This window comes from Malassezia sympodialis, genomic scaffold (assembly GCF_000349305.1).
Source record: "Malassezia sympodialis ATCC 42132 genomic scaffold, msy_sf_9, whole genome shotgun sequence".
NCBI classification, from domain to species: Eukaryota; Fungi; Basidiomycota; class Malasseziomycetes; order Malasseziales; family Malasseziaceae; genus Malassezia; species Malassezia sympodialis.
This window is the reverse complement of record NW_017387807.1, coordinates 624,908-651,307: the sequence shown is the minus strand read 5'-3', so window position 1 is coordinate 651,307 and position 26,400 is coordinate 624,908. Positions and strand designations below refer to the sequence as shown.

Sequence of the window (26,400 nt, the reverse complement as noted above, 5' to 3'; positions counted from 1 at the left end):
TTTTCAGGTACGAGTGATGCCGAACCTGACTTCGAGTACGCTCAAAGTGCCTTTCTTCATGAGAATCTTGCATTTTCAGTACCGTCAGATATGCGTTGGTGGGATGCAGCATGGTCTCTTCCACAAACTCTGGATAAACCCAAATCTTTTTCAACACCATCCAATGCTTGTGATCCTGATCAAATATCACGGGTTGGATATTATGACTTTCTGACAAAAGACACTTTAATTCAGCCAGAGCCTACCGGTATCAATTCATTAAAATCATCGAAAGCCCAATCACCAAAGGGAAGCAGCTTCACAAAAAATAGCTGCTGTGGTATTGCTGAGAAGAAGTTTGATGCAGAGGCTCATGCTGCTCTTCATACTCCCCACGTCCCTTCTTTGCACTCTAGTTCCATTCCAGAAAAGATACACTGTGTTCCAAGCCCTTCCGGTACACATTGTTCCTGTCGGTGTGACTCGGGGCTTGCATTGCTTTCACTGGAGCGAACCCTCCGTCATCGAATACAAGATACATCTCAGAACACCAGCGACACATCCCAAAGTCAAGTCATGTCGTCACTCGTATTTACATTGTCAATGAGCCAGTCTATCTCTCAAAAATGCGGCTGTAGCGCTGACTGTCCGACATGCAAGAAAGATCCGTCTTACCGCTCTAGTGCTCTTTTGCTAATTTCTACGGCCCTGCAAATATATGCTAAAGCTCTGCAACTATTTCACGATGTTCTAATTGCAGACAGACCTCGTGGTTGTTGCTGCAGCACCTCCAACACCTACTGCGCTTGCTCTGGATCGTCTGAACCAAAGGGTAAACATGCGTCAGGTGCTAAGCCCTCGATTGATGTTCGTATCGGTGATTACTTGCCTTCAGGTCAAAATTCACGAAAAATTGCTCTCTATGCGCTGAAACTCGAATTAATTGACCTTGAGCGTGCTTTGGCACGCGTGCATTCCGCAGCGGATCGACCATTGCTCCCGTATGTACAAGGTCAGAGGGACACTGTATGTCAGAAGAATGAATGCTGTACAGGTGTGTCTTCCTCAACAGTGGAGTTAAACAAGACACCGCTTTGTCTCAATCCCATCGATCGACTTGTGATCCGGAAACTCCACACGCAATTAAATGAGGTACTTCATGCTCTTGACGGCATGGGTGTCCGTGATAATTTTACAAGTGATTAATGTTTAATCATGAACTTAACCGAAACGCGCTAGACGCAGCCGCCGCATTTCCTCTGGCGAGGGATTCGCATGCTTCTCTTCCGCTTCCTCATCAGTAGTTTCAGGGAAGGAGGTATTTTTTTTTACCAAAGTGGGTTCAACCTGCTCACGCTCTGAGTTGCTTGCTTCTGTGGCTGATTCACGTAGGCGCCTAATCCGTTCGACATCTTCGGGTACCTGAGCAGTGTCCTTAGCATTATCAATAGATCTTAGTCTCAATGCACGCTGTGTTTCATCCAGGACCCGTTGGGATATCGAATATTTTTGGCCAAGGCTTGCCGCTATAACAGCTTGCATTTGCTCGTCTTCAATATCAATTGAATCGACTTCCTGGTTTCCATCGGCAGTCCCCGTGTCACTGAGTTCTAAAGCATCATCATCCACATCCTGCATAGGCAGACTTGCAACGGGATGAAGAAAAGGTGAGCTGTGTGTATGGAAAGAATGAAATGATAAGTCTTCATCCTGAAACGTTGAAGGTGGTGAGGAGCTATTTCTTGGGTGCCTGGACGTATTCGAATCGTGGTTTTCCATGCTCGTGCCGGAAGGCTCTAGTTTGCCAATTTTACGCTGAGATCGGCGTCCACTGAAAGGTGGCTGAATATATTGATCAGCTGTGTATTCACTGGGCAGGCTTAGTCCATGGGTATTGCCCATATCATCATCAGAGCTGGAACGCCCGCGACGTGTACGCCGTCGAGCAGGAGCTGGACACGAGGGTGACGTATCTGCGTTAGTCTTAGTTAGGCTCTCTCGAATAGCTCTTTGTAATTCTTTATCCTCGTTTTCGTTGACAGCATCCGAGTCGAGCTCCTCGGACCGCAAGGACGCGAGGGACACCTCCGCCAAATCATCGGCGATGGTTTCGGGAGGGTCAACGTCTCCCTGGGGCTCCACCACAAACACTGTGTAGCTTTCCCGAGCCAACTGTAGGTAAAAGAAATGCAACATACCTGTTCCAGGAATGTGCTGAGGTAGGCATCACCGATCCATTGTGGCCTTTCGAAATAACTGTTCAGATTGAACCTAAAGTAAGGAAATACACACACATACCAATACTTGTAATTGCGTCCGAATCCACGAAGTGCAATCCAGTGACTTTCAAGATTAAGTAGGAATGCGAATTCACGCTCTGGATGCTCATAACGGTCGGCCAACGAGCGACAAGGGCGCCACCGTACTAAGCCCATATCCCAGGCGTTGAGAGCTCGGTCGATCACATCCACGCTAAAAAAACCGGTTTCATCCACATGGAAATTTTGATCAATGCCTTCCATCGCAATACCAAGTTCGATACGTTGGTGCTCCGCTAGTTCGTCTGCGATCTGAGCTAGCTGGCTGGGATCATAAAAGTGACCCTGAAGTATTGCATTCAAAGCGTGTTGGGCACACATCATACTGCCAGGTTCCTGTCGTTCTAAATATGTTAATTGTATGTAGATGCTCACCATGATATATATGGGAGAGCAGGCTATCCACTGGTCGTGCGCCAGGCATGGTTACTGGACACTCCGTGACGTGCGTTCATGCGTCGATCACCGCGGAGGCTGATGTAATCTGGTCCAGACTAGGATCTCAACCAGACCACCCGAGGGTTGTTCTCTATGTTACTATTACGCCACTTCCTCACTGAGGAATTCAGCTGCATGTTCCTGAAGGTACTGCACGCTGCGCTTCTCGTCCACAAATAGATCTGGTTTAAGCTTAAAAAAGACATACTGTACACGCGACGGACATCTGCCACGTCGACAATATCCGACTTGCGCCGTTTTGCAGCCAAATAAGCTGTGGTGATCAAATTAATTGTATACCGCAGCGAAGTCTCCATGGCCATGCGCATGAGCACATCAAGGGCCTCTGGCTTTAGGTTTACATCTTCCTCTTGTGCGCTGGTGTTACAATTCGACCAACATACCGGATGGACAGGATCTGACGCACTTCAGATTCCGTGTAGGGTTTCGTACTGATAATCAAAATGCGGTCCAGCAAATCGATAGGAATGCCATGGGGACTCGTAAAGCGGGTGCCACGGATACGTGACTGACCACGGTTGGAAGCCATGACAACCAGTGGCGCGAGCTCCGACTCTAATGCGCGGTTCAAGAACGAAAAGCATTCAATGTCCAACATATGCACTTCGTCAATGAACAAAACACCAGGAATAATCTCTGCTTTCCCTTCTTCACGCCATTCGCCTACTTTGGCATTGATTTGATCCCGAAGCTCCGGTTTGATCTCACCGGTATCACCCGCAAAGAGGGCCAAAAAGCCCTGAGAGCGCGAGTTAATGACATCAATTTCATGTAACGAGACAGTGTGAACGACCTCACGGCGGCGCTGAAGTTCTCCTTCCGGGCACTGAACAAATTTGGTCTGTGGTTAGTTAAAAAACGTACATCGCTACCAATCGCATCGTAATCGCGCGAACGAGCGAAGCTGCGGCCCAGCTTTGTAATACGGCCACTGGATTTCTCGATGGTGATCACATCACCAGCCGTCACCTTCTCCTTCTGCAAAGCATCGATCATTTTGTTACCAAGCTCGTAAACAGTTTCCATATCGGTAGTTTTGATAACAATCTTTCCCGTTTTGGTGGCTCCCGTGAGACTGCGGTCGATCTGAATTTCGACAACCTCACCCTCAATGATCTCAGCTTCTTCCTTAATGCGAACTCCAATAGATTTGCGGAAGGCCTGCATCAGAGCCTCCGTTTTACTCATTTCCAGGGAGAAGACCTCCGACGCAGACAGCATAGTAAAGGGCACGTCCTCGCCCAGCGTCTGTGCCATACCTTAATAGTTAGCTCGCTCAGGACTCACCCATTGCAATGGCAGTCTTGCCTGTACCCGGTGGGCCAGCCATAAGGACCGCACGACCAGCAATTTTGGCATTCTGTACAATCTTCACAATCATACCAGCAGCCTTGCGTGCCGCATGCTGACCGACCATACCCTGAGCACTGTCACGAGGCTCAAGACGCTCGTCCAGTCCCAGACTGCGCATCAGTTAGGCTATTTGATACATACCCACGCACATGTGAGTGAGCACCAATTCTCTCAAGAGTCTGAACAGTAGTTTGCACGGGCGTGGTGGAAATGTTTGCCTGCCAGTCAGTCACAACAGAGATACTCACCATCGTCGCTAGCGACCTAGTCTGTGCGATCGTGCCGTGACGACCTCTCCATCACGTGACGTATTCGCTTCTGCTGCTGCGTGCAGCCTGCTGCAGTTCTTTGACACCGTGATCGAATTTAGTTATGGCGCTTAGTCGCCTCAACACGCCGTCATGGGACATTATACACAGCGATGCTACCTTTATTGTTGCTCGTAATTCACTAGCGACAGCTATTTTAGGAGGCATAGCAGGCTCTGTCGCTGGTGCTTTGCGGACACCTCGTGTTGAACCTGCTATTGTGGCCATTCGTATGTCAAGGAGATGGTTTGTTTTCTCTTTCGGATTTTTTGGTAAGTTTAATTACCTGACATAGCTCTTCGAGAATATATGTTAAGGCCTGCTACGGAGAATACATGGCCTATGTGTACACGTCAAGGGCACTTCCAGGATATCCCCCCCACATTTTTCACTGGTGCAATTATGGGGGCCATTACTGCTGGTGTAACACGCCGACCGATTGTTTCTGGAATATTAACCATTTCCGGCCTTTGTACAGCCGTTCAACTTGTCTGGAATGAGTTCTCGATGGGCTTCTCGCGTCTTACGTCGACGTATTACAACGGCTCAGCTACCAAGGCAGATGTTTCAAATTTACCCATTACGAATGCAGAGCGACGTGATGCTCTTGATTCTCCTACGGAGCCTAAATTGAAGTCTCTGACATGGCTTCAAAAATCGTATGACTGGTTTTTGCGCCACAGTCCTGTGCAGCCCATTACTGATGATGAGTATCGACAGCGTCTCCTAGCACGACAAAGAGAAATTGACGCTGAACTAAGTATAATTGAGGAAGAATTACTACAGAGGCGCCGAGCACTTCAAGCTATGAATGCATAGCAATCATGGTGGTTTTATATAAGCAAGGGTGTATCAATCACGCTGAAGCCCACGGCAACGCCTCCTTCGTTGCTCTCACTTGCCTTGGTTCGAAGAAGGTAACCGCCTGAGCGTATAATAGGCTTTATATTTTTTCCAAACAATGCTGTACCATAGGTTCCAAGTTCACTAGTAGTTTGAGAAACATATTGCGACATTTCACCTTGACCTGCCCGTAGCATCATGGCGCCGCGGTCCTTGGGCGTGTCTATCAGGCTCATTAGAATATAGCCCTCTCTCTCTTTCACAGTTACATCTTCTCCGCGTGACGCGCGTTCATTGTCTCTCTTTTCCATATTTCGGAGCGCAGGAGGAATGTCCTCTTTGTAAATGTTGTTGCTACCGCCTTCGCGCTGAGGTTTGAGCACATACTTATCAGGGTCAGCAAGAACCAGAGACTGCGCTTGCCGGCCAAGTTCAGAGTCATCCATAGGCCAGAGTTGCGAGAAGGTAAGGCGGAGACTAGGTGCGTCATTTCCCATAAAGTCTTCCAATACGCCTGGCTCAGCCAGGACTTGCTGAACTTTTTTACAGCCAGCCAATTGCAAGCTGATCGAAGGGCATTTAATCGCATGACTACGCTCGAGCAAAAGTCGTGTGTTCCATGAAGCCTCACTAGGATAGTCTCCAGGCCCATATCCGCTGCGGAAATAAACCACAGATATTTCGACAGGATCCGAAGAGAGAAATGGTTGCACATATAACAAGCGAGCATCGCCATGAATGGTAGCCTTGGTGCACAAGTCTTCTAGTGAAGCACGTACAACAGAAATACCATGCTTTTCAAAAAGCTTGTACTCGATGGCACGTTGGTCAAAAGTGTTGCGCTCATTGGGCTGAACCACGAACAGAATAGATGGCTGTGTTTCGTGAGCGCGACGAAGGGTTTCTGACGTGTAATGTTGGTGAGCATCAGCTAGGCCGTCTGTGAGCGTATCGAGAGCCTCATTCTCAGGCATATTTTTAGCACACAGAAACTCGGAAGTAGCCGCATAGGCGCCTGTGCGATAAAGATAGCGGTGTAACTCGGATACTCGGGTACAGAGCGCTCCGAACGATGATGAGATTGTATTGAACTCCACCTGTTGTAAGCTCAATTCATTCGTCTCATTAGTATGCATGAGATAGTCGCTGCGAAATAGTCCCAAATGCATGGGTTGTGTGATACCCTCGCGTCGAACAGTGCACCAGATGTTGTATAGATGCTGCTGAAAATCATCCACTTTAATCACAGATGTGCTCATGACACGGTCCAAAAATTCTTCATCCATTGACACAAGAGCATAAAGTTTGCTAAATAAAGGCATCAATTCCATGGCCTGTTCAAAAAGTTTCCTTGGGAATGGTGAAGGGACTGTAGTCATAGGCGCATGGATAGTAGTGTCTTGAGGTGGCATAGAAGAGGGGCAGTTTGGAAGTGAACGATATACAATTCCATGTCCAAGAGCATAGTCGCGTGCATTTTGGGTTATAAGGGAATTGAGATCGTTGTCTCGGATAGATTTCGGGGGCCATTCTGGTAAGATGGACATGATGGAAAGTTGTGAGCCGTGCGTCTGGAAATGCAGCTCTATTAGGTGATCGCGCAAGGCGATCGGGAAGCCCCCAAGGCCCGATGAGCGACTCGGCGACAGTGTCGTGCGGACGAGTGATGATATAGAACTATTAACGGCTTGGTGCGAAGGGCCTATTCAGTCCGGGTATCTCGCACCTCCCAGCCTGTGTAATTAGGCTTGTCTTCGGGTGCTGTGTCTGCTGCCAGCTGCTTGAATTTCGGAGTACGTTTCACACGCATATTCAAGCCGGATTGTTTGCTGAAAATAAACTCCAAAAGCACCATAGTCCAAGATGTATGATATGGCAGTACATTGTAGAACTCAGGTGCAAGTTTCCGCAGTGCTGGGAGCCTGGTCCATGGAACGGATGGGAAGTCATGGTGCTCATTGTGATAACCGACGTTGTATAGCAGAATATTAAGAGGTCCATAGTAACTCCAAGTTTCTTGTTCAATATTGCTAAACATATAGTGCTCAGCAATGAAATGACCAGCAGCTGGGTGCAAAGACCCAGCAAAAAATGCGCTCATGAGGAAATAATAAAGCGGCCGAGCAGAGCCGCAAAGGTAGCAAATCAAGACATCGAAAGTAATCTGGACTGCGACATTAAGATAATGCCAGCCAGTCAGTTTTTGGACGCGAATAAAGCCGGGGCGGAGCGCATAGAAGAGCAGTTGGAAAGCGCTAATTGTTAGTGACATAACGCACGCAAAAAATGTTTTGCCCAACACATTATTTAATAGTAGCATTTCGAACTTGGTGGGCATATCCGTATCAATCCCATCTTCACCAAGGTGCTTGTGGTGCTCAATATGATACGGCTGAGTGTTAGAGAAGTTACATACCTTGAAAGTCATTGCAAAAGGAATGCCTACAGGCAAATTGGCAAATATAGCCATAAAACGATTCGCAGCAATACTCTTAAAGGCAAGATTGTGTGTGATTTCGTGGATCGCTAGGAACAGATGCTGGTTGCAAAAACCACCCAGAATGTAAGCAGTGAGTATAAAGCGCCAATCGAATGGGGCAATACCCAGATGCGTTAATGATACAGCTGTAACAATTTGAAGGCACACGACAACCGAAGCCACGTATTTGGTCAGCGGTTCATGTCCCATAAGTTTTCTGACTTCAGGATGGGCTTTTAAAATAGCAATACGACGCGACTTATGTGGCTCCTCATTTAAAGACCAAAGAAAGCTGTCAGAAGGCAACGACTTCTCGCTCACACGCGGCATCCAAGGCCTGCCAGCAGCTGCAGGATCAGGAACATCTCGGGTAGTCTCGATCCCGCCGTAGAGAGACCAGTCTATATGTATACTTGGTGCAGCTTTGCGCTTGTGCGCAGCCGCGTTGATCAAGCCGAACATGGTTGCGAGGCAAAGTGGCGTGTTGCACGGCGAAGCTCGTCAGCTACATGTGCTGACTAAATGATATCGGGCAAGGAGGATACGCTCCACCCTTTCTAGGTCTACGCTGGACAACGATGGATCGGTTTGAGACGTTATGCGAGCGCTTGCTTGACAACATTTTCCATGAAGGAGTCAACTCTACCACTCATGAACTCATGAATTGGATTTTTTACGCTCTTTTCGCCTGTCTCTCGACGCTGCTACTGGCATCCGGATTTAATCTACACGTGCTTGCTTTGCTGCTTCTGGCCGTGGGGGTCTTTTTGTCGATCAACTGGTCCGTATATCATTCTGATAGCAGGTTTATTTCAGAGATCCGACGTGAAGCGGAAAGGAAGGAGGCAGTCACAAACAAATCACAGTAAATGTAACTCTGTCTAACCGATGGAACATGTCAAGTTAGACACTATCGCTGATCTATGCATTCGCAACGCCTGGCTGGTAAGAGTCCTTCGTCGCCTTGTTTGGGAAGGACAGGTTACCAGGGATAGCGAGGTTAGGGTCGCGGTCGCTGGCGAGACGACCACCGTACAAAACAGAACCATGCTGGGCATTGAACTCCTTCACGCGCTCCTCGACTAGAGGGCGGAAGTGGCGCAAAAGACCCTGAATGGGCCAAGCAGCAGCATCAGCAAGACCACAGATAGTGTGTCCCTCCATCTGACGAGTGATCTCCCAGAGCATATCAACCTCGCGGAGGGAGGCACGGCCAACCATAAAGCGTTCCATCATGTTGGACAGCCACGTAGTACCTTCGCGGCAAGGAGTGCACTGTCCGCAGCTCTCATGCTTGTAGAACTTGGTCAGACGAAGAATAGCTTGGACTAGATCCGTAGATTTGTCCATGACAATTACAGCACCAGTTCCGAGGGCAGTTTGGTTGTCACGCAAAGAATCGAAGTCCATAAGTACCTCACTGCAAACAGATTGAGGAATCATAGGTGTCGAAGAGCCACCAGGGATAACAGCAAGGAGGTTTTCCCAGCCACCACGAACACCGCCGCAGTGACGCTCAATCAGCTCCTTCAGAGGAATACTCATTTCTTCCTCAACGACACAAGGCTTGTTTACATGTCCGCTAATCGCATATAGCTTTGTGCCCTGGTTCTTTTCGCGACCGAAGCCAGCAAACCAGGCAGGACCACGGCGAATGATCGTCGGAGCCACGGCAACCGTCTCCACATTAGCCACAGTGGTAGGACAACCAAAAAGACCAGTGTCGGCCGGGAACGGAGGCTTCATACGGGGCTTGCCCTGCTTTCCCTCGAGAGACTCGATAAGAGCGGTCTCCTCGCCACAAATGTAAGCGCCTGCACCACGGTGGATATAGACTTCAAAGTCATAACCAGACCCACAAGCGTTTTTACCGATAAGGCCAGCCTTGTAGGCCTCATTGATGGCAACCTGGGTGTTGTACGCCTCCTCGAAGAATTCACCTCGGATATAGATATAAGCAGCGTTCGCACCCATCGCACGGCCAGCCACTAGACAACCCTCAATGAGCTTGTGTGGATCGTGACGAAGGATTTCACGGTCCTTACAAGTACCGGGCTCACCTTCGTCAGCATTGACGACAAGATAGCGAGGACGAGGATCTTTCTCCCAGCCCGGCTTGAGCATGAAACTCCACTTAAGACCGGAGGGGAACCCGGCACCGCCGCGACCACGAAGGCCGGAGGCCTTCATCTGGTTGATGATAAAGTCGTGACCCTTCTCGATGATGTCACGAGTACGATGCCAGTCACCACGAGCCTATAAAGAGTCAACCATTATACAGTACATACCTGCGCGCCCTTCAGACGGAAGTCATGGTGCCCGTACAGGTTCTGGAAAATACGGTCCTGGTCCCGCAGACCACCATAAGTACGCTTTGGTGTATCAGTAACAGTAGCAAGACCACGCGTCGTAGTGAATGTAATCCCCGTGCGGCTGACCTTCGACGCAAGGCCAGCAGCACGACTAGCGACAAAGCCTTGCATCGTACTGGGAAGTGGCTCGGGAAGCGTTTCTTGCGTTGACTCTGGCGGAACCCACATCCCTCCATTTGGCCAACCAGCGTTAAGAAAATGGAAATCGACATATTGCAAAAATAGCCACCGGCCGAAGCTCCGCGAGTCTCAATGAATGTGGAGCGCTTATTTCGTATACGGCGAGTGTGCCCTGTGCCACCGATATCAATGCTCAGGGCTTTTGGGAAGGTAGGGGCGGTATGCCCTCTCCTGCGTGGAGTGCCACGATCGTGCCTGGCGCGACCATCTATGATACCAGCTGTTCGAACACCTATATATTCTATGGGAGTGTTCTCTACGCGACTTTATACGGACGGGCATCGGCAGACTATGCCTGTTCCTATAATAGAGTCACAAGATGGAGGAGAGCCGCTCATATATAACCGCCCTCAGAGACGCAAGGGAAAGCCGTGGTATAAGTCGCCTGTGCTCTATGTTCTCGCAATTGTACCGATGTTTACCCTTTGGCTTGGTTTCTGGCAGTTGCGACGCCTTAAGTGGAAGGTGTCTTTGATGGATGAATTGGATGATAAGTTGCGCCGCGATCCTCTTCGTTTCCCGCGGAATATCAAGTACGTTTAATTTCCTGACACGACAGCATGGGGGTGTTAAATGAGTTTGAGTTTCGCCAATTTGAGCTGCAAGGTCGCTTTGACGTCTCGCGAGCACTATTTGTCGGACCTCGCGGTCGAGAAGGAAAGCGTGGCTTCCAGCTCGTAGTGCCGTTCTGTCGCTCTTCTGGTGGCCCTGATGTGCTGGTGAATCTGGGCTTTGTCTCGGACGAACACATTGTTGGCACTGGGATGGACAAGCGGCTAAAAACACCCCTTCCCTATGATGGACGTGAAGTCACCATTGTAACGCTTTTGCCTCGAGTATACCCCCCAAGTCGATTTGCTCTTGCCAATGAGCCTCACAACAACTTGTGGATGCAAATCAATCCGGCCCAGATGGCCCACTGGCTGAATGAGCAGGCTGGTATCGCTGATGTCAATGATGCGCCCGAAGCTCCTACGGAATCAAAATCGTTCTCACTATTTCGCCGGCTCACTAAGACGAGGATTTCTGATCCCCAAACACCACAAGAAGCGTTCCAACAGAGCCGGTCTGTTCCAGTGTTACCGGTGTACGTGGAGCAAATCTTCGATGGCACTTTCTCCGAGGCTGGTGCACTCATTCAGAAAGGCATCCCTGTTGGACGACCACCACGCATTGAACTCCGTAACCAGCATGCAGAATATGCTGCAACATGGTTCACGCTCAGTGCCCTTTCATCAATTATGTTCGTATACATGGTTCGCAAAGGACGATCGAATTCATAGCTACTTGGCAGAGCCCTTTCTCGATTCAGACTTGGGCTTTCGGAAGCAAAGAAATTCGAGTGCGGTGGCTTTGCGGCTCTCGATAAGAGTTGCTTTAACGCTCTCCAACTCTCTCTGCAAAGATGGGTCATTGCGGCTGCCAGCAGATGTCGAATACCGATGACTGATCGTTTCATACACTTGCTTCAGAGTGCTTTCAGCCCTGGGAGATACGTGAAAAGACATAGTCTGGTGAACAAATTCAATCTCAAGGGTAGCCTGTAACATACCGCCCATGTTGAATTGATGCACCTGACTATACGCCTCAAGAATTGCGTCCGCCATGATTTCTACCAGGGCAACAATCATTCTTGAAACAAGTGCTGGAACAGTAGCACGGATTTGAGCATGCACTTGAACGAGCAAGAGCAGGGCCCGGAAAATAAATGCGTTGACGCCTGTCGGTTTGGATAGTGCTCCCCAGTCAATACCACTCTCCAGGATGCCGTGACGGATCGTATCCTTAATCAAATGACCTTTACGCTGGACAGAATCTCCAAGGAGCTCACCTTCTAAACGGTTGCATTCGTCGAGCAAATGTTGTTTTTCGTTCACCAAACCCACATGGTATGCTTCTTCAAATTGTTTAACCCAGGCGCCTATAATCTGTGCACGGAGATGGGAGAGATTGGAGACAGTGAGAAGAATACGCGTATCGTGGTCCCGAGACGGTGGCAATGATCGTCCTTGACGTTGATGAAGAGCCATCCGGAGCTCAGGGACGTCTTGCGGTGCATGTGCCGCCGTTGCGATACCTTCAAGAAATATATGGAGAACACTCACAAAGGTTGTTTTCAAACGGTCGATAAACATACTGTCAACCTCATTTTCAGGCGATTCCTGCCTCACCCGTGAGCGCACGTCAGCTAGGAAAAACCCCTCGCGTGCATTCCATCGGTTAAACACTGAGAAAGCAAATAGATAAGAGGTAATTTCAGGCTGTTGGGTGTTAGGGACCCAATCTTCCATATAATGACAGTAACGTGCATCACGAAGCCACAGGAAGCACATGACCTCAATAAACTGGAAGCGGGTATCCAGAAGCAATGCGTTCAGCTGCGTAGATGTACCAGGGATCTTAAGCGAGCGTAACTCTTTGACGGTTTCTGTAATAGTGAGAAGTATCCGACTTAAAAAGTGCGTCGTCATTAGGGAACAAGAGGAATCGGGTACCCATGAGGGTAGCTGGGAAAACAAAGGTTTTTTCTGTCGCTCACGGAATGGCTCCAGCTGGAAGAAAGCGAAGAGTTGCTTCACCCAAACTTGAACACATTCCACAGCCCAGGACAGTGATTGTTTATCAATGTTAGAGCGTAAAGAGGGGTCCTTGATAAACTTGCCATCAGCATGGTCCTTCGCGACTCGCCAGAAAATAGGAATGGACTGTAAAGCACTTTGACACACATGGCTGACCATCTCTTCAATTGCTTGCCACACAGTTGCACCTAGCACAGTGTCAAAGGTAGGCTTGGTATCATTGGAAGTGCGAACAAGAACTAGGTTTTCATGAAGATCAAGTGCTCTATCCAAAGTCCCATACGACTTGACCTGGGACTTGGATCGTGCAGCTCGAAGCGCTCTGTCTTCTTGCTGGAAACTATTCTTTAGCAAAAGGCGAATATGGCCATACTGAGATTCAAGAAACACGGCCACAGGGTCTGTGAGAGGATCAAGTTCAAGGAGAACTTGAATGCATTTTTCTTGCTCGTCCACAGAACGTTTCGAATCACGCAAAATGTCCAAAAGTTGTGACTGCATGCGGTACATAATCTCTTCCACTGCATCCCATACGCGAGCAAAAATTCGTTGCTGCTGCGCGAGCTGTGTCTCTGTCGGTTTTCCATTCGCATTGTTGTCGGTCTGGATGGGAAGCAGTTGTCCAGGACGGCTCTCCAAGAGATACCGCCCCTTTTTGTAATCGCGCAGTGCTGCCTCGTAGTTACCAACTTCAACATGCTCGTGCAATGATCCAGGGAGGTTGAAAAAGAAACGCGAACGTTGGAACACACCCAGCGTATTCCGAAGCTTCATACTTTTCACATAGTTTTCCAAAACAGGACGAAACACACCATCTGCCCTGGAGCTGGCCTCGAGCACTGTCGCACGAAACCCTTGAATGCCCTCGGTCGGCGCATTGGAGAGAGGGCCATCTTCAGGATCAGTCATGGAACGAAAAATGCTGTCCGTCGTCGCCTTCACGCTGACAAACCTGTCAAAATTTTCGTTGACAAGAACCTTTAGTGCCTCTGATCGCTGTTCGATGCTCTGCTTAAGGGTATTCGTGCCTTGGCTCAATTCAGCATAGGAAGCGTTAGGATGAACAGTGTTGAGAAACACTTTAGGATCAAAGCTCTTGCTTGAGATACTGATCTTCCTAAACTGTTCATCCCCTTGTATGCGTGAGGAGGGTAAAGTGGGGCGCAGCCCAAGTGGATCCGACCACTCCTCTAATGAACTGCCGAAGTCAACGCTGCGGCGGGTCTGACGACCGTTAACGGGGTCTTCCCACCGCTGAGGGTAAAGCGATGTGATCTGGTAGGCCTGGAAGAGCTCATCTTCGCTGACACCTAGGCTCATACTAGTGCGGAGGGCTCCTCAACTAGCACGGACGCGGTGTGCTTGAGCGTATGGGCCCCAAATCGCGCTGCACCGTGCTCATCCCCGCCACGCAACACCACGTGACACAAGTGATTCACTAACTACTCATTCGTTGGCTTTTACGACTAGTCCAGCGCGGTGGATAGCCCACTCCTTCTCAACGAGATGGGAGACCTTTTCGACTGTCTGTAAAAGCTTGGACATATCATTGCTCCATTGATTCAGCACTTCATCGTCAGACATCCGTGGTTCAAAGTTGATGAGCCCCGCGGGTCGATCAATTCGCGCGTGGATGGTCTTCTTAACCACCAAATCGGCCAGCGCCTCCTCTGCCTGATCGGCAGTGAGATCTAGGAGCTGCGCCAGTCGGCAGAGTCGAATTTTTGTGTAGTATTTAGCGATAACCTGGAGGTTGTACTCGACCACGCGCGTATGTAGTTGCTTCCAACGCTTCTCGCCTTCTTTGCTTCCACTAAAGACCGGCAGTGCACGAAGCATGGGACCAAAGAGTGCCTCGATGCCGGGCCAACGCATGAGCTCGGGTGTAGTGAAGCACTTGAGTAAGCTCTTGTACTCGGGCACAGTGTCTAGTGGCTCACTAGCCTCGACCCGGCCCATGAGATCGCTCTGTTCGGGGTCAAAGGGCGCTAGGACAAGGAATATGATGGCATGACGCAATGCATCCCGAGACTTCTCCTCGTCTGCTTGTACGCGCGGTGTATTGCGCACTTCGCGATAATATTTGCAAACGTCCAGAGGCTTGTCGTCATGCATACCAGTCTTTATCATCAGCTCATAATACAATAGCTTGAGGTCATGCTGCGCCTCATCTTCGAAGAACTTGGTATGAATCTTGCGGCTAAGCATATTAACGCGATGAAAGTCTGATCGCTCAACATTGAGGCGCATCTGCTCGAGAATGAACTCCACCTTTTCACGGCGGTCCATGCTGCCGAACGTCTCCACGGCAAGTTCCTGGAGAGTATCCGCCGCCTGGTTCACTTCCCCGTGCGCATAGAGCTGGTCAGAAAGCAGCCGGCTCACACGGGCACGCTCCACTTCCAGAAAGACCTTCCCTTCGGTGACCTCTTGCAGTGTTTTCATGAGCTGCATCTTGGCATCTTCGCTAAGCCCAGTATCTCCAATAGTGCGGCCTCGTTCTGTCAGCATGAGCACGCGGTCGTCTTCCTTGCCAGACCGATCGGGTTCGTCCCCTTGTTGCTTGTCTTCCTCATCCACTGCCATGGACTCAGACGCTGGTTGGCCAGAGAGAGAGTCCTTCTCAATTACGGCATAGAGAGATCCGGGAAGATTGAAGCCTGACTTCTCGGGAGCTCGAAGAAAGAGCATGGCGAGCTGCACCATACGTGCTGTAGCTTGCTTGAGCTGGCCGTGCTTTTTGGCATACGACTGGATCGTATCACACAGAAGCTGCATATTCGTGTTGTCGGTGCCTTTATTTGTCCGAATCATAAGTACAGCTGTCATGAGCAGACGTGTCGTGCTAAGGAGGTCCGCAGACTGTGTGAGTAGGTGAAACGTACCCCGCGCGTGCGCTTCTCCAACGACGCGATGAGATCGAGTGCATCCTGGAGCGAGCCCGCCTTGTGTGAGTGATATATACATACATCCGCGAGCTTTTCCAGCTGCGGGAGGAGCGTATCCACCTCCGCAGTGAAGTCCGCCTCCTGCTTCTCGTGGCTCATGGCGCGAACGGCGTCGTCACCGATCGCGCATCCTCGTTTCTTATCACGTGATCTCAATTCGCCAGCATGCACGTCTCGCGCGGGCCCATTGTTCCTGGACGACAACGATGGTGCAGACACAGAACTTGAAACTGGTTGCTATGGGCAATCCCCTGCTCGATATGCAGATTCGCGACGGCGAGGAGGTGCTGAGGAAGTACGGCCTCAAGGCCAACGATGCGGTGCTGGCCTCGCCTGTCCAGCTGAGCATCTACCAGCACATCGTGGAGAACTACCAAGTCACCTACGTGGCTGGTGGTGCGGCTCAGAACACGGCGCGCTGTGCCCAATACGCTCTTCCTGAGGGATCCACTGCTTATCTCGGGTGTGTCGGCAATGACGACCTGGCGAACCAGCTACGTGCCGCCAACGACCGCGAGGGACTGCAGTCGGTGTACCAGGTTAACTCGGAGACAGCCACTGGCTCGTGCGCTGTGGTGATCACTGGCCACGACCGCTCTTTGTGCACTAACCTGGGCGCTGCGGAGAAGTTCACCAAGGAACACCTCGAGAGTGCCGACGCCAAGGCTGCGATTCAGGCGGCCCAGTTCTACTACTTGGGTGGCTTTTTCCTGACCCATGGTGTGGAGAGCGCTCTGTCGCTCGCCCAGCACGCGAAGGAGGCCGGCAAGTTCTTCTCGATGAACCTGTCTGCACCCTTCATTCCGCAATTCTTCAAGGCACAGGTCGAGCAGGTGCTCCCGTACGCTGAGCTCGTAATTGGCAATGAGTCCGAGGCGGAAGCGTGGGCAAAGGCCGTGGGTGTGGACACCACTGACCTGAAGGAGATTGCGCAGAAGATCGCCGACTCACCCTCGGAGCTCAACAAGCCGCGCACGGTGCTTATTACCCATGGCGCCGAGGCAACCATCCGCGCTGTGCAGGGCGAAAAGGAGGCCTTTGTGCACCCAACCCCGAAGGTGCCGGCGGACCAGATTGTCGACACAAACGGTGCCGGTGATGCTTTCGCTGGTGGTGTGCTCGCCGGCCTCATCCTCGGCAAGCCCATCGAGCAGGCCATTGACCTGGGCCACCGCCTGGGCGGCATGTGCATTGGACAGGTGGGCCCTGTGCTCAAGTTTCGTACGTTAAATATGCGCTAACACCTGCAGCTAAGGAAAACGTGGTCTAAGAGCCATGATTCGTGTTCAACCACATCCATTCGCTTGCCGTCTCGCGGCTTTTCCAATACGCCCGCGTCGTAGTCTACATTTAGAAGAATTTACGAGATATATTTTACTGGTAGTGGGGCGGACTCAGAGTCACGAGTTCGGGACCCATGTTAGCTGCAGAAATTTCATCAGCTGTGTTCGACTGGCCACCCGAGGCGATGGCATGCGCCGTGACAACTTCTTCGCGCTTGATGCCGCTGCGGTCGCACATGCCGCGGAAGATACTGTTGACATCGTCAAACAGGCGCAACGGCGTGTCGAACTCGGCCACCTTGCCGTCGTCCATGACACAGATCTTATCGTAGCCGATAATGGTGCTCAAACGGTGGGCAATGCACAGCAGTGTGCGATCAGCAAATTCGGTGCGGATCGTGCGCTGAATCTTGGCATCCGTTTCCAGGTCGACTGACGCCGTTGCTTCGTCCAGTAGAATGATCTTCGAGTCCTTGACCAATGCACGCGCAAGAGACACCAGACTACGCTGGCCGACAGACAGGTTGGCGCCTTCTTCGTCGATGATCGAATCAAGGTTCAAGCGCGTCAACGCCCTGCTCTGTGTCGGCTGCTTCTCAGTAGGCAGGGGCTGGCCATTGTCGTCGACGAGTGGCGTCACCGCACCGGTCCCCGGTTGGCTCGCCGTAGACGCGGCCGTAAGGTATGACCGGTGCATCGCGTCCCAGAGGCGAGCATCGTCAAAGCGCCCAAATGGATCGAGGTTGGAGCGCAGGGTACCGCTGAACAGTAAAGGTTCCTGCGGCAAGATCGCAATGCTGCGACGCAGGTTCTCGAGACCGATCTGGCCCACATCGATGCCGTCGATGAGCACCGAGCCTTGTGTCGCCTCCGAAAGACGCAGAAGTACGGTCAAGATGGAACTCTTGCCCGCGCCGGTGCGGCCCACAATGCCAACCTTTTCGCCGCCGCGCACCCTGAACGTAACGCCTTTGAGCACATTGGGCAAGTTAGGGCGGTACCGCAGCCACACATCGCGCAGCTCGACCTCACCGTGCTCCGGCCAGGATGCCTCAGGTACTGTCTCTGGAATTTGGTGCGGGGCCTCTTGACCCAGCTCGTTTGCATAGTAGACGAGACGCTCCGCAGAGTTCATCTCATTTTCCAGCTCCGTGAGCTGCCGAGTGAGAAAACCGAGTGTTTGCGCCACGGTGACAACCTGCGACAGCGCTACACCCGCTGTGCTGGGATTCACACCACCTACACGCGCCGAGCACAGCAGGCCCGTCACCAGCACACAAACAGAGCCAAGGATATCGAGGCGCAAACCAAGCCAGCGCTGGTTCACGATCGTCAGGAAGTAGGCCCGGTTCTGTAGGTCCATGTACTTGTAGTTGTCATGCAGGAAACGGGCCGACTCACGGTATGCACGAATCGTAGTCAGTCCCGTCAGCGACTCCGCAAAGTGAGAGTAGAGCTTGGACCGCAGCAGTGCATCCACACGCTTGAATTCACGCGCCGAAGAACGATAAAAGGCCGAGAAAAAGTAGGCAAAGACAAAGATGAACACCACAACAATGACGAAGTAGTAGGTGAAGACAATAATCATGATAGCTGCACCGAGAATTGAAAGCACGGTCGACGCACACTGGCGAATAAGGTTGCTCAGTTGGTTATCCAGCACATCAATATCCTTGCCGAATCGGTTAATGATGCGACCGATGGGGGTGGTGTCAAACCATGCCATAGGCGAGTACATCACGCGCTTGATTGCACGGTCGTGTAAGGAGCGCGACGCAAACACCGTCAAAAGACCCAGAGCCACATCCATAACAAAGTTGAAGATGAGCTGAAGAATACCTAGCATCACATAAATACCGACTTCGAGGCCAGTGCGCACCAGGTTTTCCTCGACCCACTTTTGCCACCACACAATCCAGTACGAAGACAGGTTTACCGACGCTTGCATACACGAGCCAGCGAGTAACACAAGAGGCAAAATAAACCAGGAGCGGCCGGCACGGAGGTACGACATCCACACAGTGCCATCCACCGCACCAGTATTGCGCTCTTCGCTTTCCATTGTCTTGCCATGGCCAGGTTTGTGCACTTCGTCGAGCGCAAACACCTTACGTGGCTTGATGCCCTCGGCCTCGGCAGCTAGCTCGTCGGCATCCTCCTCCTCTTCGCCGTCTGTCTTGAGCATACCAAAGTTCATCATCATGTTGAAAAAGTCGCCACGTTTCGCCATGAGCTCTGTGTACGGGCCGGTTTCCTCAATGTAACCCTCGTTCATCACGATAATCTGGTCACACATGGGTAAATGCTGGATTGCGTGGGTCACGAGGATCACTGTTTTTCCAGCATTGCGCGCAGGCAAAATCGCATTGTTAAACAGCGCCTTGCCGACATGGGCGTCCACAGCCGAGAGTGGGTCATCCAGGCACAGCACGTCGGCATCGTAATAAAGCGCACGTGCGATATTGACACGCTGTTTCTGGCCACCGGAGAGGGTGACACCCTTCTCACCAATCTCCGTCATGTCACCGCCCTGAAGCAGAGCCAAGTCGGACATTAGCTCGGCGCGCTCAACGCACGACCAGTAACGCTTCTCGTCCCATGGCTGCCCGAACACGATGTTCTCCCGAACCGTCGCATTCTGGATCCATGCCGACTGTGAGCAGAATGCCACACGGGACGAGCTCCATGTTACATCACCGCTCATCTTGCGCATTTCGCCAATAGCGCCGAGCAGGAGGGACGACTTGCCAGAACCAACAGGACCAATAATGGCACATAGATGACCGCGGCGCACCTGGAGGTTCACATTCTCCATAGTAAACCTTTCATCGTCAACAGGGTCCTCCTGCACAGGCGCCGTTGGCTTAGGCTCCTCAGTGACAACAACCTGGCCCTTGCCCTTGCGGCGGAAGAAGCGGCGCTTTTTTGTTGCATCTTTCTCCTTGCGATGACGGCGCAAAAATGTCCACATGCGCTTTTGCTTCGCTTTTTTCTGCTCAGTCTTGCGCTTCTCACTTTTCTTCACAGGCTTGAGCGTTTCATCTTCGCCGACGCCCTCCCAGACAAATGTAGCGTTCTTAATGTCCAGACCGTACGGTGAGTTTTCGTCGCTTTGTAGGTTCGTGTCATGCTGCTCCGCATAAAAGACCTCACGCAGACGGCTGAACGAGTTTGCACCGTCGGCCATCACACTTAAGCCAAAGGGTAAGAACATGAGCGGCAAACGAAGAAGGTTGAACAGAGTGATTGCAGGGAACACGCGTGAAACATCAAAGTTGTGGTCGTGGGAGTAGTAGTACGTTACAACGGCCAGGACACTAGCCAACAGCGGCAAACTGATAGCCGTAGCCATTAGACCAGCACGAGCCACAGCAAGCGCGAACACGTACTTCAGCTCGCCCTTGCGCAGATCAGAAATGAGCTTGACAAAGTTGGATTCGTATGAAAACAGCTTAACGATGCGCATGCCAGACAAGACCTCCTGAGTGCGACGCGCACGTCGGTCTGTCCACTGCATTGACTTGGCACGAAGCTGGAAGAGATACTTCATTGTATACATCTGAATAGGTGTGACAACGACCACCAGCGCAAAGCCCGACAAGCAGGACACACCGAACCGCGTCAGTAGAATGACCAAACAGACAATGATTTCCACCGGCGCCGTAAAGGTAAGTAGCCACCACTGTGCACCAAAGTCAATGCGACTGATATCGGTACTGACATGATTGGTAAGCTTACCCGTCGACCGATCACGGCCCTGCATGTTAAGAGCGCGGCGGAATAGACCAGAGACGAGCGCAGCACGGCAGAATACACCCACGTAGAGACTCTTGTAAAAGAATCGTCCCGACAAGAAATTTCCGAGTAGCAACATGATAAACATGACCACCGTATAAACACAGCCCATACCTGTGTCTCTATTATACACACTGACAATCACATGTTCGATCAAGAGTGCTGTGCACATTTGCGCCACATCGGCCAGCAATTTGGCGAAGAAGGCCTCCAGAACATGCGGCCAAAATACATCGAGGCAGGCCATGAATAGGTTTGCACGTTTGCAAGACGACTTGACTTTACCTGCAAGCAGTTTTTTGCGTTCGAGCTCTGGTGTAATTTCAATACCTTTCAATTGAGAAAACTCGGGCATGCCCCAAATTGTCGCTTTGGCTTCCACGCGCTCGTCCACGGACGCATCGCCTCCAAGGTTTTCGGAAAGCTCTTTATGTGCCTGCTTCCGCCAAGTCCGATACATGCGTTTAGAGGGTTTGATTTCACCTGACTCGATTCTCCGATTGTAAGCATCGGCCTTGGCAACTCGGGCTTCCCAGCGATCCAGAACGCGGGCACTCAAATGCTCGGCCTGACGAGGACCGTCCATCTTCCAAAGATCAGTGGCTTCGAGCGGACGTCGGTAGCCGAGAACCAGCATTTTGCCAATCCAATGATAGGACCAATCCGAAAAGATGTTAGCATGGCCCAGGGGGAGTTCTTCTGCTTCGTCAATGCTTTCCGGTGCAGGGGGAGGTGGGTTCTTAAAGCGCCACAGCTGCCACCAGTGCTCACGCACGCGTACACCAAACTTTTGGTTGCCACTAGTATCCTGCGCCTTTTCATGCATTGTTTGTTTTGGGTTAGGCTGCACCCCCTTGTCGTTCCCATACGTCATGGGATCCTTGGCGTATGGCTCCGAGGATTTTTCTGGATCAGGAGGAATTACCTGATCTCCCGCCTTCTCAAAATGTTGAGATGTGCCTTGTGGCGACATCTTCGAAGGTGCAAGGCGACAAGCTACAATAGTCAAATGCAGCTGTCGAAGCGCTTTCGAAATATGTAAGCACTTTCGGCGGCGCACAGCAGATTTGGCGGCAGAATGCAACGAACAGGGTAGGTGACGTGATTCAAACCAATCAGAGAAGGGATTTCCGCAAAAAATGCGGACCACCGTAAAGGCTACACTGAGCTCGGCTCAACAAGACCAGAGTACGCACATGAGCCAGGCCTGATCTGCACATGCACCCGAAAACCAATACTAGGCGACAGTTGCTACTTCGATACAGTGGTCATTCTTATCTAAACTACATGAAAGCATGCTATTAAGTCACAGATTACATGCGCACGACACGAAGTGGATCCGTAGGGTGCACACAGGCACGCAAAATGGCGTTCATAGCCTCCGACTTCCAGCAGTTAGGTGTGTTCAGACCCTCGCACCGGAGGTGCGCGGGAAGCAGCGCCGTTTCATCGGTGGGATGCCGGATACCATAAAGCGTCGAATCATTCGGCCAGTAGTTAAACCGGTAGCCATTTTCATGCAGCCACGTCATGAGGCCCTTCCAGGGAAACCGCGATTGAGATTTTTTTCGGAAGTTGGCAAGGCCCACCGGGTCAAGGCACGACTCGACCAAACGCTGAAAAAGAGGTGTGGCAAGCTTACGCTTTTGGATGGAGGTGAGCATTGTGGGATCTTCTGGTAGAATGATGGGCTCCTGAGGTTGCAGAGGAACCTGAATATTAAGATGAGCATCACGCTCTAGCGCCGTAGGATCTTCTGTGGGCGCAATTGTTAAACAAATACACGCAGCGAAGCGGTTCTGGAACGTTTCGAGAGGCTTTCCTGTACCTAGTGCTGTCTGGAACGCGTGCAGACCTGCAGGTGACGCCGCAATCTGTACATGATTGGATCCGATATTCGGGTGAGCAATGATTGTGAAGGATTCAGCCCCAAGATTTTGAGAGCATTGCTGAGAAAACTGTTCAAAGCGGCGCACAGCACGTTTGTATTCAGCACGAGTTACAGAATTCGATTTCTCAACCCGGTTATCTTGCTCCCACGCCTGAATTTCCTGTTGCGTTCTCGACATAAACTCGGGATCTTCTTTCATTTTTTGGTAAAGAGGCGCCAATTCATCGCGGATACGTTGAGCTTGTGTGGAATTCGAGTTCGGGCCAAGATTGGCCATGGCAGCACCCAGCGCAGAGGGCTCCCCGTTCGCATTCTTGCGCTTTTGCTCCGCCAGGTAGCGCTGATACAAGTTCCATGAATTGGGCTGGCGTCCAAACTCGCGAGAGAAACCTAGATGACGACGAATAGCGGCTGGATTGACATGATATTCAGCTGCCCAAGCTTCAATCTGAGAGTTGAGCGAATCGCGATAAAGCGTGAGCTGCTGTTTTAGAGGCGGGGGTAACGTGAAAGACATGTCCAACACAAATGACGCGCCTAGAAGCGTGTTGATGTCGCGATTAGAGTGGTGGCAACAAAGCCTACAAGGGATGTATGGCGTCCCGCTAGGCCTGTGACCTCCCTTGCTGAGTCAGCCTCCATGAAATGCTAGAACGCCAGCACAGGTGCGGATCCTACGTAGTCATTGTGAACGGGCCAGATCGAGCGCACCGGGCAGGACAGACAACACATCATGGACCCTAAGCGTGTATTTGTGTGTCAATTTATTCTCATTTTAGGAATCACGCTTGCTTGACTCCCTTGTGAACGAGATTATTGTTGACGTGGCCCTTGAGGCTCACGCCTATGCGAAAAGAAAGAGGGGCCTGTGCACACATTGTGGCCAGAGGTGCGTTGAAGTTACTTATATCCAGTCGTTCATCACATGGTACGCAGTAATTCTGACGAAATACATTTCTACATCTAGTACAAATGGAGTCAAATCTGATTACTATTCGAACAATCCCTTGTTTGAATGTCTGGTCTGTTCTCGACAGGTGTCATCCAACCGTTATGCAACACACTTAGAGAAGTGCATGGGTGCTGGCTCAAAAGCAGCACGGAAGAGTTCTACTCGATCAGCAAAGGCTGTCTCTCATGCTGCCACGCAACGGATATTGCATGAAAACTCACGGTCTTCTTCACCTTTGGCCCGAGCAAGCTCGGCTCCCCGAAAGCGTGCAGCTTCTCCGGCTAGTATCTCCGGCAATACTGAAAATCAACTGAAGAGAGAACGCACTATGAATTTCCCTTCAAATCCACCTGATACGCCAAAGAGCAGTGTGTCGAATAATGCATCCATATCTACTTCAGCCGATCTGACAATGAACTCCCAGCCAAGTACGCCATCGAAGCAAGGAGCAGCAAATTCAAAAGTACAGGCTGCCGCATCTCAGGGACAAGAGGACGATCTATTTGATGAAAATGATTTTGCATCTGGTTTTTCAGTATCTGTATGTATATGACTCGGGTATACTAACTGCAAACTAGTCCGACTCGGATGGCTCAGGCTCAGGTGATGCTTCCGATTTGGAAGAGGTTGTCCTGCCTCAAGATGATGCCCTGGAGGAAGCAGAATTCGAGGAAGATGAAGAAAACGGTAGTGAAGGGGGCGAGGGTGAGCTCGATGCAGACGACCTTGACTCAGAAGACGACATGAGTGACTTGTAATTAGTCGGAGAACCACCCATACCGCACAAAGGCGTCGACGACCTGAGGGGCATTGGCAGATGGTACAAAGATACCACGGAGTTCAGTATATATCCACAGCTTAAGCATAGGGAGTAGGGTAGTGAAATTGATATCGTGCCACCCTCCGGATAGAGTAGCCCCGTCCGTTGACATCTTCTGGCCCAAAGACCGCAAAATAGGGGCAGCGCTCTTGAATAGATCCAATTCAGGGTCTAAACGACGACCAATACCTTCCAAGATGAGAATGCTCAAGACAGTGTCCACAAAGTCCGCTTCCATCTTGACGTGGTATCGCTGGACAGCTGACAAGACTTGTGAAAGTACATTGCCAATGTTCAATCGAGAGAGACTAAATGTCTCTGACTTTACTTCATCGACAATGTTGCCAATGACTCCCACGAATTCTTCCTTGTTCGTCACAAGCTCTGGTGTACGGCATCGCTCCACCATGAGCGTTCCTGCCCTTCGGCCGTCGAAAGTGACGATAGCAGCGAAGAGATCCAGGAAATTGCGCAGGTTCTTGGGTGAAAGCTCAGACACGAGACCCGCATCCAACATCACAAGCTCGGGTAGGTAACCCGCATCTTCGATCATCTGAATATGTTCACCCCATTCATCCGGATTCGACGTGTGAGAAAGGAGATCATCCACAATCCGCTCATCCGAAATAATCCCTGTACGACTGCGGTGACCGAGCACATATTCTGGGTCAAACCGATAAAAGATGCGCGAAAATACATTCTGCAGTACAGATCGTGTTGTAGGGCGATAGAACTTGACCATAATGTTACCAGGATGAAGATCGGCATGGGTGAAGTTGTCAATTAAAAGCATATGCAAGAAGGCGTCAAGACCCATATGTGCGATGCTACTGTCATACTCCTTTCCGCCAAGCTTCATAAAGTGTTTGAGTGGTACAGCCTCAATCATTTCCTCGACCAGCACATCCCGTGAACAAAAGGCCTGCAGTGGACGAGGGAATGTCACTGTCCCCCCTCTGCCAGCAAAGTTCCTTTCAAAACGCTGCAGATTGGAAGCCTCTTGACGCAGGTCAAGTTGACTGACCATCAGAGCTGCAAAGCGATCGACCTCCTCAGGAAGAGAGACCCATGTCATACCCGGGATCAGGTTGATGAGACCGGCAAAGAAGCGCATAATTTTGATGTCATAACCAATTGTCTGGTGCACCTTGGGATGGAGTACCTTGATTGCAACAGCCGCACCGGGCATATGCCTGAGTGACTCATCGTGCTCGTAGGTCAGAGCCAATTCGCGCCCAATACTCTCAGCCGTCTCAGAGAGCCGGTCCAACTTGTCCTTTTCCACAAGATAATCATGGGGAAGCAGGCGCTCGTGTAGAACACCTTTATAAACTTGCCCCACAGCACCAATTCCCACGGGATGTCGATCGAACGTGACGAAAATTTCATCAAAAGCCCTTCCAAATACACGCTCCAATACCTTCTGAGTATAACGGAACGAGTGTGGACGGTTTTGGGAATGTAACTTGGCAAATCTGTTGCAAAGCTCTTCCGGGAACAAATCGCGACGAGAGCCAGCCCACTGACCCAGTTTCACAAATGTGGGACCGGCTCGCTCCATCTGAGAGACAAGCACTTTGTACCAAAGCAAGGCCCCATACCGCTCCCCCTTGATAGAGCGACCGTTCCGATCTTTCCAGACTTTGTGTTTGCCGATAAGAAGTAGCGGCAAAGCTAGAATGACAGGTGCGAAAATAAAAACAAGTACAAGGAAACGCTTGAATACCAGAACGGGCTCAATCAGGTACAAAAATAAAAGGCTGCCAATTGTCGGGGGCGACTGAGGTAGCGATGGTTGGGACGGCGAATCATCAGTCTTTAATTGTGAATCTTGTTCGTTT

General features: G+C 50.9%; 9 protein-coding genes across 9 annotated transcripts; 3 read left to right on the top strand and 6 right to left on the bottom strand.

Annotated features, from left to right (window-relative positions):
- Positions 1 to 2,837: 2,837 nt before the first annotated feature.
- On the bottom strand, positions 2,838 to 4,360 carry MSY001_2098 (uncharacterized protein; the record flags this gene model as incomplete). The annotated part of the gene is made up of 6 exons (XM_018883935.1): positions 2,838 to 2,917; positions 2,944 to 3,113; positions 3,140 to 3,597; positions 3,621 to 4,015; positions 4,044 to 4,219; positions 4,251 to 4,360. The coding sequence occupies 6 exons, from the start codon at positions 4,358 to 4,360 to the stop codon at positions 2,838 to 2,840; spliced, it is 1,389 nt and encodes a 462-aa protein (XP_018740645.1).
- A 399-nt stretch (positions 4,361 to 4,759) lies between these two features.
- On the top strand, positions 4,760 to 5,236 carry MSY001_2097 (uncharacterized protein; the record flags this gene model as incomplete). The annotated part of the gene is made up of 2 exons (XM_018883934.1): positions 4,760 to 5,076; positions 5,101 to 5,236. The coding sequence occupies 2 exons, from the start codon at positions 4,760 to 4,762 to the stop codon at positions 5,234 to 5,236; spliced, it is 453 nt and encodes a 150-aa protein (XP_018740644.1).
- A 3,424-nt stretch (positions 5,237 to 8,660) lies between these two features.
- On the bottom strand, positions 8,661 to 10,222 carry MSY001_2096 (uncharacterized protein; the record flags this gene model as incomplete). The annotated part of the gene is made up of 2 exons (XM_018883933.1): positions 8,661 to 9,995; positions 10,028 to 10,222. The coding sequence occupies 2 exons, from the start codon at positions 10,220 to 10,222 to the stop codon at positions 8,661 to 8,663; spliced, it is 1,530 nt and encodes a 509-aa protein (XP_018740643.1).
- Positions 10,223 to 10,582: 360 nt separating this feature from the next.
- On the top strand, positions 10,583 to 11,574 carry MSY001_2095 (uncharacterized protein; the record flags this gene model as incomplete). The annotated part of the gene is made up of 2 exons (XM_018883932.1): positions 10,583 to 10,824; positions 10,851 to 11,574. The coding sequence occupies 2 exons, from the start codon at positions 10,583 to 10,585 to the stop codon at positions 11,572 to 11,574; spliced, it is 966 nt and encodes a 321-aa protein (XP_018740642.1).
- Positions 11,575 to 14,316: 2,742 nt separating this feature from the next.
- Positions 14,317 to 15,917, bottom strand: MSY001_2094 (uncharacterized protein; the record flags this gene model as incomplete). The annotated part of the gene is made up of 2 exons (XM_018883930.1): positions 14,317 to 15,732; positions 15,756 to 15,917. 2 exons carry the CDS (start codon positions 15,915 to 15,917, stop codon positions 14,317 to 14,319), a joined length of 1,578 nt encoding a protein of 525 aa, XP_018740641.1.
- Positions 15,918 to 16,024: 107 nt separating this feature from the next.
- On the top strand, positions 16,025 to 17,172 carry MSY001_2093 (uncharacterized protein; the record flags this gene model as incomplete). Its single annotated transcript, XM_018883929.1, has 2 exons — positions 16,025 to 17,039; positions 17,162 to 17,172. 2 exons carry the CDS (start codon positions 16,025 to 16,027, stop codon positions 17,170 to 17,172), a joined length of 1,026 nt encoding a protein of 341 aa, XP_018740640.1.
- A 20-nt stretch (positions 17,173 to 17,192) lies between these two features.
- Positions 17,193 to 21,869, bottom strand: MSY001_2092 (uncharacterized protein; the record flags this gene model as incomplete). The annotated part of the gene is made up of 1 exon (XM_018883928.1): positions 17,193 to 21,869. The coding sequence occupies one exon, from the start codon at positions 21,867 to 21,869 to the stop codon at positions 17,193 to 17,195; it is 4,677 nt and encodes a 1,558-aa protein (XP_018740639.1).
- Positions 21,870 to 22,209: 340 nt separating this feature from the next.
- Positions 22,210 to 23,304, bottom strand: MSY001_2091 (uncharacterized protein; the record flags this gene model as incomplete). The annotated part of the gene is made up of 1 exon (XM_018883927.1): positions 22,210 to 23,304. The coding sequence occupies one exon, from the start codon at positions 23,302 to 23,304 to the stop codon at positions 22,210 to 22,212; it is 1,095 nt and encodes a 364-aa protein (XP_018740638.1).
- Positions 23,305 to 24,497: 1,193 nt separating this feature from the next.
- MSY001_2090 (uncharacterized protein) lies at positions 24,498 to 25,748 on the bottom strand (the record flags this gene model as incomplete). The annotated part of the gene is made up of 1 exon (XM_018883926.1): positions 24,498 to 25,748. One exon carries the CDS (start codon positions 25,746 to 25,748, stop codon positions 24,498 to 24,500), a length of 1,251 nt encoding a protein of 416 aa, XP_018740637.1.
- Positions 25,749 to 26,400: the final 652 nt, after the last annotated feature.